A 12,206-nucleotide genomic window follows, 5' to 3' on the forward strand; every position below is an offset into this window, starting at 1 on the left:
TATTATTATTATCATCATTATTATCATTATCATTATTATTATCATTATTATTATTGAGTGAAAGGGCAATAGATGCCATCAAAGTGACACTGGGGTATAAATATACGGAGCCCAGTATACCCACCATGACTACCCATCTGAAAAGGATACAACAGCCACATGCATCACAACCATATGTATGTGACATGGTGATCTCATATCAAGATAAATAGTGTATGACCTTGCAAGTGGGGCCCAGTTAAAATTTTCTTCAGGTCAAGTAGCCCATCCTTCTCAAAAGGTCCCTGAATAAAGGTGATGTACAAAACACCCATATTTCCAGGGATGAATTATTCAAACTCCAAAGAATTCCTCTCAACACATGGCTCAACTGGTTACAGTCAAACAACTGACAAGCAAGTCTATGGTATTGAGTGGAATAATTGCTGCAACCCATCTTTTATACCAAAACAATGTACATGATAACACATCCAAAAGTCATGAGGGCCACTGCCTGGAAGAGCATCAGGGCATTTACTATTTTTTTTATTATTATTATTTGTTTTTCTTTCAATTTTGTTTCCATTTCTTGCCGAGTGTCTTCCTGACACCCAGGGGAAAAAAAACCTCACTTTGTACATTGATAGGCAATTAAAATAAACACACCAGGTTGTTCATTTACAAAATCAAATGAAGTTATGTAGAAAACAAAATTTACACGGATGGTTATCATTCTCATATCAACAATTTTCTACTAAACATGTAACGTATCAGTTAACACAACCATTTGTACTTCTTGTGCTGGGGTCATTCTCATATAATTTTCAGTTCCTTTTTTGATCAGTCCAAATGTTCTTACAATCACTGGCACTGTAACCACATTTTCCAATTTCAATGAGAAAATTTTATGTTATTATTCATATATGTACAACAGATTAGACTGTTGAAAAGAAAAATCCTAACATCAGGCTACAACAGAGTAACCTTAGATGCCAAGAACCCTCCTAAGCATCCAAGCTGTCCTAATAACACTGTTTTCTGGAACTGTACTAAATTATGTGTTATGCCTATTTCCTCTATCCATCTGTTCGAATCTTTAGCGATAGTTCCCAATGCACCTATAACTACTGGAATAGATTTTACCCGCACTTTCCATAGTCTCTGTAATTCAGTGGTTGGGTCCTGGTACTTTGCTATTTTTTTCTAAACCATTTATATTGACTTTCTCATCATTTGGGACTGTAAAGTCAATTATCTGGCACTTTCTATTCTCTTTATCTACTGCTACTAAACCAGGCCTTCTAGCTTCTATTACTCTGCCAGTCTGAATGTTAAACTCCCACAACATCTTGTAATACTTACTTTCTAGTAGTTTGTTTCCTTTAATTTATTTGGTATTTTTTAATAACTTGTGTCTGTTTGAATCTACATGTTGCTCTTTATCAAGAGAATTGTAAAACATGAATGTCAGTATAAAACAAGGGGGAAACAATAGGTGATCCATCACTGCTCTCAAAGCCACTCACCTGAGGTTGTGTGAGTGCCCAGCTATTGCTGCATCCAATTTTTATATTTATATAATATGTGTATTATATGAAACACTCAGCAAGTGACAGCTGTTGCTAATGCCCACATTTTGATTAAATCCGGTTCATTCCATTTTCTGGTATTAGGAATTTTTTTAGCATGGATTTTGTATATACTGATTGATTCCCACATATTTATCCAGCAAAAGGAATATTTCTGCAGTATGATAGCATATGATTAGCATATGATAGCCAATAACCTTAGAAGAGCACAAATGAATAATAATATAATAATAATAATAATAATAATAATAATAATGATAATAATGATAATAATGATAATAATAATAATAATAATAATAATAAAATGATAATAATAATAATGATAATAATAATAATAATTTATTACTATTTTCGAAACGAAATGATGTATTTTAACTCGATATCATCTCCACCTCTACCACAACACATGTAAACATGCGTGGACATTACGATCCATCAACATCAGATCATCCCCAACCCCAAACACCATGTACAAAAAAACTACGAAGAAATTAAATACCACCGATATTATTCAACCCAAGAATAACAATCGGGAGGTACGTACTTTAAACTTACAACACAAAATGTACGAAAAGCTACATGTGCAAAACAATGTGACAACAGAAATGAACGGACCAGTACCCTACGAAAATGGCGACCGTCAAAATAATGGGCCGGACGTTGTTCCTCATGTCCCGCAAATAAAACCAAAAAGGCATAAATGGACACGTGAGGAATATATTTTTATCCTACACTTCACAGCAGTGCTCTACCCAAAGAACAAAAACACAACAACATATAAAATATGGAAGAAAAATAACCTAAACAAAGACTTGGATACAGCAATGAACCCTAATAAACTAGCTAACATACGAAGATACATTCTCAACGCAAAAAAATATCAGAAATAGAAATAGAACATTTATAAGAAAAAATACACCAGGAAAATGTAGATAGTAAACACACAACAATGCCCAATAATATAAACACTGAAACAGTAAAACACGAAGACAAACGTAACATTTCCAATAAAAACGAAGTAAACAAAAAACAACAAACCCAGACCGTAAGGATGAATAATAATGTAAGAAAAGCAGTAAACCAAAACACAACAGACAAACATACGAATGAGAAAAAAAGCGACACAAATCTAAAACCTGGAAACAACGAAGGGGAGCCTAATGATTATGATACCATAAAAAATAGAATAATCAAAGAACCGAAAAACACAGATCTCAAAATGGACCACCAACCATACCTCCCAAAAATCAAAATAGACCAAAAAACAACATCGATAATAAATAGCATAAACCTGGCTGTCACGGAACTAATAGCCACAGAAACAAATGGCAATATCACTGAGCTAAATGACATAATATAGGCAGCAGCCACTGCAGCCACAAAAGAAGCTGGATACTCACTCAAATCTATCCAAACAGGAGTACCACCACCCAAACAAACCCTGTGGATAAATAACATCCAAAACAAAATACAAAAAATGAGAAAAGATCTGTCGATTCTTAATGAAATCAGTAGACAATCAACGCTACTGAGCAACAAAAAGAAAACAAAAATACTGTGCAAATACAACATCACAGAAAAAGATTTACCTGAGATAAAAGAAAAGCTGAAGCAAGATATCCTTGCCAAAGCACAAAGGATCCGCCGCTACGAGAAACACCAGCGCTTCTTTGAACAAAACAAAAAGTTCTATTCTGGGACCTTTTGAGTGGGATGGGTTACCCGACCTAAAGAGAATTCTAACTGGGCCCCACCTGATAGGCCATGCACTGCTCTCTCACTCAGTAATAATAATAATCAGGAAAGTATTAGGTAGCTGACAAGAATGAATACCACGGTAGTATAGGCTGCATGTAATAAGCCTGCTATAGGTACAGGAAGAGGAGGGGAGAAGAAGGAGAAGCAGAAGAAGAAGAAGAAGAAGAAAAAGAAGAAGAAAAAGGAGGAGGAGACATCAGGTGTACTGTTGGTGAATTTCTGAAAGCATGGAAGTTTTGAAGGATGTAGTGCCTTGATGGCTAAAGACTGATGTGAGTAGTTTATTCCATGCTTCAGCAATTCTGAGAGTGCAAAAATGTTTCTGAAAGTCATGGAGGGTGTGTTGGTTTTTGATATTGTTAACGTGTCCACGAGTGTTAAACATATGGAACTGAAAAAGCTACCCAAGATTGTTGTTGGGAAGATGATAGGTTATTATATGGTTATTACCCATATTACCCTGCTGGCATGAGTAGGAGAGTTTGACCAGAGCTGGCAAGCTGCGAAATGGGCTGCACCAGGCTCCAGTCTGCTTTGGCTTGGTTTCTATGACTGGATGCCCTTCCTAACACCAACTGCTCTACAGAGAGTGCTTGGCATTTTTACATCGTGCTATATTTGGACTTTTACATGGCACCAGCCCAGGACTCTTGCAAGTCAATCCTCACTATGATGGGGATTGGTGTTGACACTTCTGCTGTACATCTTCTTGATCTGCTCAAGGTCTATGGGTCTTCTTGAGTACAGCAGGATGCCAGTCGTTTCAGTCCTTTGTCACCTTGCCTGAAATTTTAATGTCCTAATGTCATTCTTCAGCACTTCTTCCCATGTTTTCCTAGGTCTCCCTCTTCTATGTGTTCCATCTCCTTTGAAAGATTATCACTTTTTTCTATGGAGCTGTGTGCATCACATGACCGAATCAGTGCAGGCTTCTCTCTTGCACACAGCAACCAATTCCTCTTATGCCTAACTTCTCTCTCAGAACAGTGGCACCCTGTCAAACATATCCAGCAGAGCATACTGGCCTCATTCCTCTCTAACCTTCACATGCCCTCTGCATTCAGGGCCCACATCTCATTACCATGTAGAATTGCTGTCCATATACATACATCATAAAATCTTTCTTTCACTCGGAGAGAGAAACCTTTTGGGGCCAATAGAGGTAACAGCTCTCCGAACTTTCTCCATCCCATTCTTATTCTAGCTGTTACACTCTCCATGCATCCTCCCCCACTACTAATTTACTCTCCTTGATAGCAGAAGTTATATACTACCTCTAATGAGCCACCAAGGCGTTTAAGAGAATCAACTTCCTGAGTCTCTAAAGTTTTTTTATGGATCTTGTGCATCTTCCACATATGATAACCGTCTTCTCTTGATAAGCTACCTATTAATCCACTGCACCTGTTGTGTGTCCGTAGCTTACACTGGGTGCACCATATGAAATTCCAGCTTATACCTTCCGGACAGGGTCACCTACCTGTGTAGGGTACGGTCTTCTCTCTCTAATATATATTGCAGCCACCTGACAAACGAACAACACACACACACCTCATGTATGTGTGTTCGACTTTGTTCATTTACCTTATGCTGCTTCTAATTCATATTTGAATCTTGTCCATGGCATGATATGTTGGGACATGCCAACAGATGGTTCTTAAACCATTTAAAATATAGTGTCATATCCAGTTTGACAGCTCACAGCAGGCTCTTTGGTTAGTACACGGCATTGATAAGTCAGAACAAGGCAAAACATTGACGTCTCACCGTCTGAAAAAAAAAATGAAAAAAAAAAGGGATCTGATGTGAGTTGTCTCTCTTGGCTGTGACCTGTTTGGGTGTTTTCACAACAAGCGTATTGAAATTCTATTCCCTTATGCCTAAAAATGCAGTTACCCGACAAACTAACCTCGTGTATGTGTGTTCAACTTTGTTTCTATATATATTTAACAACTTATTATTATGCGAAGAGATGATTTGTGAAAGATTTTTTGTGTTAGAAAAAAACTATCCTAATTTGGTAAGAGTTTATTCCTTGAGGGTGAATGCTGGAGTTTCACATTCCTCACGATAGACCAGAAATCATCTTCAAACTGTTTCAATCTTGGGTTAGGTGGAGGATTGTTTTTAGATTTAAATAACTTTTTGGAATTCTGAAGCTGGATCGTTTGAGGGCTGTTTAATGTCTTTATTGTCAAAGAAAGAGACCAGCTATAAAGAAAAGCATTACCTTTATTAACCCTAGTGACATTAATTCTACCTCTATTAATCAGGGCATGAAATCAAGTCATTAAGATATTAACAATATTAATTTTATTTCCAATTACGACACCAAATCAAGTAATTGTAATTCTGCAGTGTAAGGGAGATAACCGTTATTTAATACCCTTTTTTCATTATAAAGGTACATCGATGTATTTTAAAGATAATTACCCTAATAACAAAGTTAATTCCTTCCAAACTGTTTGGTTAATACTTCCATATGTTAAAGAGATCAAATATAACTTCCCTGACCAGTTTCGTGAAGCTATAGAAAAGAATTTCTCGAAAAACTCAAGATACTATTTGATTATTACTTCACACCGAATCTTTCAAAAACCATCTCTTTGCATAATAATGAGTTGTTAAATACAAATCCACTTACTGAAAAATACCAACATTAATTTTGTTAATACTAACCATTCTTTAAATAATAACAGCAGAGTTATTCGATTTCTTAGCAGTAATTCTAAGACTAGAAACTCTATCAATGTAAAATTACTTCCAGTTCTGATGTCTTTGTTTTTTATATAGGTAGTTCTTCATCTCAGTTGTCCAAAAGAATATCTAATCATTACTCTACATTTAGATATATTAATAAATACATTTATAGAACATGTTTATCATTGCAAACATTGGCAAAACCAAACCTTTAGTTCCTATAAGTCATTTCCACTAATCGATAAAATTCGACCTTTAACTGTCTTCTTACATTTCACTTCCACTAAATATATCTACTTCCATGCTTTTAAGCTTTATTCTAATTCACCTATCGCTCTATATCTCTCCACTACTAGTTTTCTGCTAATTTCTTTCTTTCTCTTCCTTCTCTTTCTATAAACTACTTTAGACATTATATCTACTAACGGTTTTTTTTTAAAATAACTTAATAGCATTCCCTTCATCATTATACGCAGTCATCACATTCTGCTAAAATGTCTCATTGATGTGTTTGGTTTCTTTCTGGAATAATAGCAATGTTGTTTCCAGAACATATGTCAGAAGTAAAAGAATTTAAATAACACCTGTGTTTAACTCCATTTATATATATATATATATATATATATTTACCGGAGTAAGCACATAAATGTGAAACAAGGTGGAAAAAAGAGTACTCAAATACCAGAGGCAGAGTAATATGCTTTATTTAAAAACAGCAGAAAGTGTATATATATATATATATACTCGAAATGTAAGAGACTTTTTCTATTCCTGAGCGCTATACTAATACATCTGTTTGTTTGTACACCACCTGTCTTCGTCTTTTGTTTATTTTCATAAACTTTCCCTTTATATATATATATAGAGAGAGAGAGAGATCACCATCTTTATCATTTACCATCTAGTCTTCCTGCTGGCATGGACTATTTGAAAGAAGCTGGCAAGTTAGAGAGCTGCAGCAGTTTTGGTATGGTTTCTACATCTGACTGCTTTTCTAATGCCAACCACTGTACAGAGTGTACTGGGTGCTTTTATGTGGTGCCATCCCAGATGTCCTTTATGCAATGCCAGCATGGGTGCTTTATACCATATCTCCTCCTTTTCCACAATAATTCGAACTCAAATATTTTCTCACACCGTCTTTGATGAAGAAATATCCATAATATCCCAGAAACAGCTGAAAGATTATTTCATTATAAATGTTCTGAAAACTCTTCACAGTCTTGTTTTTATCTCATTCTGTCTAATATATACGAGGGTGAGTCAAAAAGTAATGCCATTTTGTTTAGGACAGGTATAATTACCAACACAGGAACATGTATCATACATCAAAATGAAGCTGGTCCTCTGTGGATCACATCCCTACTTCTCAACATAGTCGCCATTCCTCTCAATAGCAATGTTCCACCTTTGAATGAGAGCATGTATCCCTGCTCTGTAAAATTCTGTTGACTGTTCTTTGAGCCACTTCTTCACCACCTCCACACTCACCAGATTTAGTTCCTTCAGACTATCTTCTCTTCGGCGCAACGAAAGAATGTTTGAGAGGCAAACATTATTCCAGTGACGACTGTAGTGAAGAAGTGGCTCAAAGAACAGTCAACAGAATTTTATGGGGCAGGAATACATGCTCTCATTTGAAGGTGGAACATTGCTATTGAGAGGAATGGTGACTATGTTGAGAAGTAGAGAGGACCAGCTTCATTTTGATGTATGATACATGTTCCTGTGTTGGTAATTATTCCTGCCCTAAACAAAATGGCATTACTTTTTGACTCTCATATATATATTTTGACCCTCATATATATATATATATATATATATATATATATATATATATATATATATGTATGTATGTATATATGTATGTATTATCATTAACTTCATCATTCTGACATCCACTTTTCTATGCTTGCATAAGTTAGGCTCTATTTGTATCTTGCCTCTCCTCTCTCAGTGACAAGGGAGACTACGTAAAAACAAAAACACGAAAGTAAATAGCATGGATCTGTGTTTTTGACCAGAAAATACATTTTAAGAGAATCTGAAGAAGAAATTGTTTGGCTAATTTAAAAAATAATATTTCAGATGATTTAGAATTTAGAATGATTTAGAATATTTCAAATAATTAAGAAGATTATATTTCATAACTTGACTGCTGTCCAATGTTGTACAGTATGGAAATCAGAGATGTGAGATATTCTGGACTTCAAGAGAGAGTATCATAGGAAATCAAAATATTGTGCAGATGGTTAGTGGTATGCTTGCACTTAATGATCCTGAAAAGAATAAAGAGGTATGATGCCAGTGCTGCTATGAAATGTAGAGAATGACAGGGAGAAAGAGAATTTTCCCAATATGGACCCAACAGAGGGACCAGCCACCCAAGTTGACAGCAGTATGACAGACACAGATTAAAAGGGTATGAGAAAATAGAGAAAGTCCTTGATCCATCACGAATTACTGTTGGGATGCTGAAAGTATCCGGTGGAGTCAGCTATGACCTAATGCTGTGAATCAGACTATACGAGAAGATGTCACATTCAGTGAATGGTACTTGGTATTTGTTGACCTGGAGAAAGCCTTTCACTGGTTCTCTGCTGTATGATGAGGTAGACTCTGAGGAAGCTAGAAGTTGATTAATGGCTTGTGAGAGACCTACAAGCCATATACAGGGGTGCAATCAATAAGGTGAGCGTTGTCCATGAGTACAGTAATGAATTTAGGTTACAGGTAGGAGTGCAACAGGACTCGGTTATCAGTCCTCTCTTATCCATCATTACTCTTCATAACATAGCAGAAGAATTTAAACTGGGTGCCCTTGGGAGCTAGTCTATGCTGATGACATCATTCTCAAGGCAGAATCTATTGTAGAATTAGAAAAGAGATTCCAGGTGTGGAAGAAAACTTTAGAAATGAAGTTGCTTAAGATTAATTTAGCCAAGACCAAAGTTCTATAGAAAGCAGGAAAGCAGACAAGACTCCACTGCCCACAAGTCTCACTTGACGTATGGGAAATGTGTTGGTAGGAATTCTGTTCTGAGTACCCAGTGCAAACTATGGATGCATAAGTAGTGCAGTGGAATCACAGGGAAGCTAAAAGAGGAAGAAGTGATTGTATGTGGAAGATACTAAGGAGACAATAGGAAATAGATTTTCTCAAATACCTTGGGAACTCCTTAGAAGAAATGATGTACTGAAAGTATAGTTGCTAGAATAAGAACTGGATGGAGAAAATTCAGGGAGTTATTACCTCTGTTGGCTATGAAAGAACTCTTTACTTTCTCTTTCTCTTTCTCTCTCTCTCTCTCTCTCCTCTCTCTCTCTCTCTCTCTCTCTCTCTCTCTCTCTCTCTCTCTCTCTCTCTCAATAAAAGGTAGGTTGTATGATGCATGTGTTTGAAAAACAATACAACAAAGTAGTGAGATGTGGCCTACAAATGGTGATGTGAAAATCAAAGAGAACTGAAACTAGCATGCTCTGGAGGATGTACAACATCAGTGTGCATATACAACAAAGTGCTATAGTCTTGAAAGAAAAGTTAGGTGCCAGAAGAATCAAATGTGATGTGTAGAAGAGATTATTGTGTTAGTTTGGTCATGTGATGCTTATGGAGGGGGACAGCTGCACGAACAAGTGCTAGTCACTCAAAGTGGGTGGAATTTATGAAAAAGGGAGGCCCAGGAGGACATGAGAGGAAATAGTGAAGGCTGATCTCAAGATGTTGAGCCTCACAGAGGAGATGATAAAGAACTCAGATGACAAGTGATTCACTGTGTTTGAAAAGACTCATCATCCAACACAGCAAAAATGATGTCTAGAAAGTATTCTTGTTATGATTGTAACCCATCCTGCCCCATCAAGCATTCTCCCAACACCCAGCCCTCCATCACTCCACATATTATCCTCCTCCTCCTCCTCCTCCTCCTCCCATGCTACTTCACCAATCACTTTTCTTTGCCTTTAGTTTTTCTCTCTCCTTTGCCACATTCCATTCCATTTCATTAAGACATCTCACCTATCTGCTTTCACCCTCAGCACCCTCTCATTTATGCCATCACACCCCACTCACTCTAGCCACCCCGTAGATACTGCTACATCTCCCTATTTTCCATTCCTAAACATTGCACACCACTGCCCTCCCCCCATCAATCTTTTGGTCTGTCTCTCACCTAACCCCCCCTCTACCATACAAACATTCCCTATCAACTGAACCTTCTCTTTCCTACCCACCCCACATTTCTAACCACCAGCCACTCTCCCCTCACATATACAAGAACCCCTTCCTTCCCTGAACCTCTCTCTCCTCTCCTATATTCCTCTTCCTGTCCCCTAAGAGTCTGCTCTATCACTGCATCACTATCATCTCCTCCCAACTACCCCCAGCCACCCCTAGATAATGTGTGGTACCCATGTATTCCCCTCTGTAGCAAAACATCAATGCTTCTCCCCCAGTCATACTTTAAGCTTTAGCATAAACCCACTTCCTTCTTCCCTCCAATACTCACCTCCCCCGCCCACGTCCCTCACTTCATATCAGGAGTTTTTCCTTTCTTCATTCTTCTCTCTTTCTACCTTGCAAGTTACTTGACAACCTCACTTGTGCTGGTGGGTCAAGAAAGAAAAAGTACCCAGTGCCTTTCTCTGTAAAGTGGTGGGTATTAGGAACGGCATCCAGCCACAGACTCTATGCCACAACAGACGACTGGAGATCACCATAGCCCTGTGGCTTGCCAGAGCCTCTCAAACTGTCCACTCTATGCTAGCATAAAAAAAAAGCAAACTTTATATGATGATGATAACGATGATGACAATGATCTGTATCATTTCTAGAATTAATTTGGTTTTTTATTTTATCTTTTCAGAAGCCGAATTTAAAGAGTATTGGTACAGATCATGAAGTCCAGATTTCTATCAGGGACAAAATTGAAATTCATGGCAGACATTCTCATGTAAAAAATGCTAAACTTGATGTCCAATCATTATTAATGGAATACAAAGAGGCTGATGAGGAAATCATTTTTAAAGACATTGCACAATGGTCTTACTTTGATGAAAATAATCCAGAAAACATAAGAATGTTTAGTGACAAAGAAAATGCCATGCTTGAGAAAGCATACTCACTGGGAAAAAGATTCCTTAATTTGAAGAAAATAAAATATGATATTAAGAAAATGTGTTTTCAACACGAAGGGAGGAAATTTAAAATGAAGAGAAAACAAAACCTAAGGTATGGTACGTGCATATTTTTTTTACTATAAAGACGTTCTTGCTTGTTTTTTGTTGTCTTTTTATCAGTAACTAGCAGTATCGCCCGGCGTTGCTCGGGTTTGTAAGGGAAATAACTATATAAGCATTTTTAGAGAGTTATAGCCAAAAAATGCATTAAAATGGAAAAAAAAAAATGATTGTAAATATTTTTTTAAATTGTTGACTCATCGTAGACATTTTTAGAGAGTTACTTCCCTTATATAATAGCGAAAAAATGCATTAAAATGGAAAAAAATGATGGTAAATTTCTTTTTAAATCGTAGACTCATCATAGACGCACGCTAATACCCAGAAGGGCTCGATATGAATCACGACTATAAGATACCCGGTTTTGGTTAAACTGCACCGCAAAATGTGGGAGTAGTTAGGAATCTAAATCGTAGGAGACAGACACACAACCTCACTTTTATATCTAAAGATAACTGTTGGTTGGTTGGTTTCTCTAGTCACACTTTACATTGTACAAAGAGAGAGAGAGAAAAGAGCAACAAACAGAGGGAGAGAGGAGAACTATAGAGATAGAGGGATACAAGAATGCTTCCGTAAGAGATAGATAGAAAAGAGCTACATAGACAGAGAGGGGGGGGGAGAAGAGAGCAAATGAGAGTGGGCAAGAAGAGAGCTACAGTGAGAGGGAAAAGTGTGCAAAAGAGGGTGGGGATGAAGAGAGGGTTAGAAAGAAGCTACAAAGAGAGAGGGGAAGAGAGCAACTGAGAGAAGGAAGAAGAGAACTACAGAGAGATAGAGAGAGAAAAGAGCTACAGAGAGAAGGAAGAAGAGAGCTACTGAGGGAGAGAAGGAAAGCGCTACAGAAAGAGGAGGAGATGAAAACAACAGAAAGCGGCTCAGAATAAAGCTACAAAGAGAGGGGAGAAGAGAGCTACAGAGAGAAGGGAGAAGAGAGCTACA

General features: G+C 37.2%; 1 protein-coding gene across 1 annotated transcript in view; it reads left to right on the forward strand.

Annotated features, from left to right (window-relative positions):
• LOC118761266 (protein mono-ADP-ribosyltransferase PARP14-like) overlaps positions 1-12,206 on the forward strand; it is a 38,022-nt gene that overhangs the window by 6,863 nt on the left and 18,953 nt on the right. Inside the window, exon 2 of the mRNA XM_036499032.1 lies at positions 10,892-11,261. Within this exon, the coding sequence (XP_036354925.1) occupies positions 11,015-11,261 (247 nt within the window). The 5' untranslated portion in view covers positions 10,892-11,014. The remainder of the gene's footprint in view (positions 1-10,891; positions 11,262-12,206) is intronic.

Source organism: Octopus sinensis, unplaced genomic scaffold (assembly GCF_006345805.1).
Source record: "Octopus sinensis unplaced genomic scaffold, ASM634580v1 Contig11185, whole genome shotgun sequence".
NCBI lineage: Eukaryota > Metazoa > Mollusca > Cephalopoda > Octopoda > Octopodidae > Octopus > Octopus sinensis.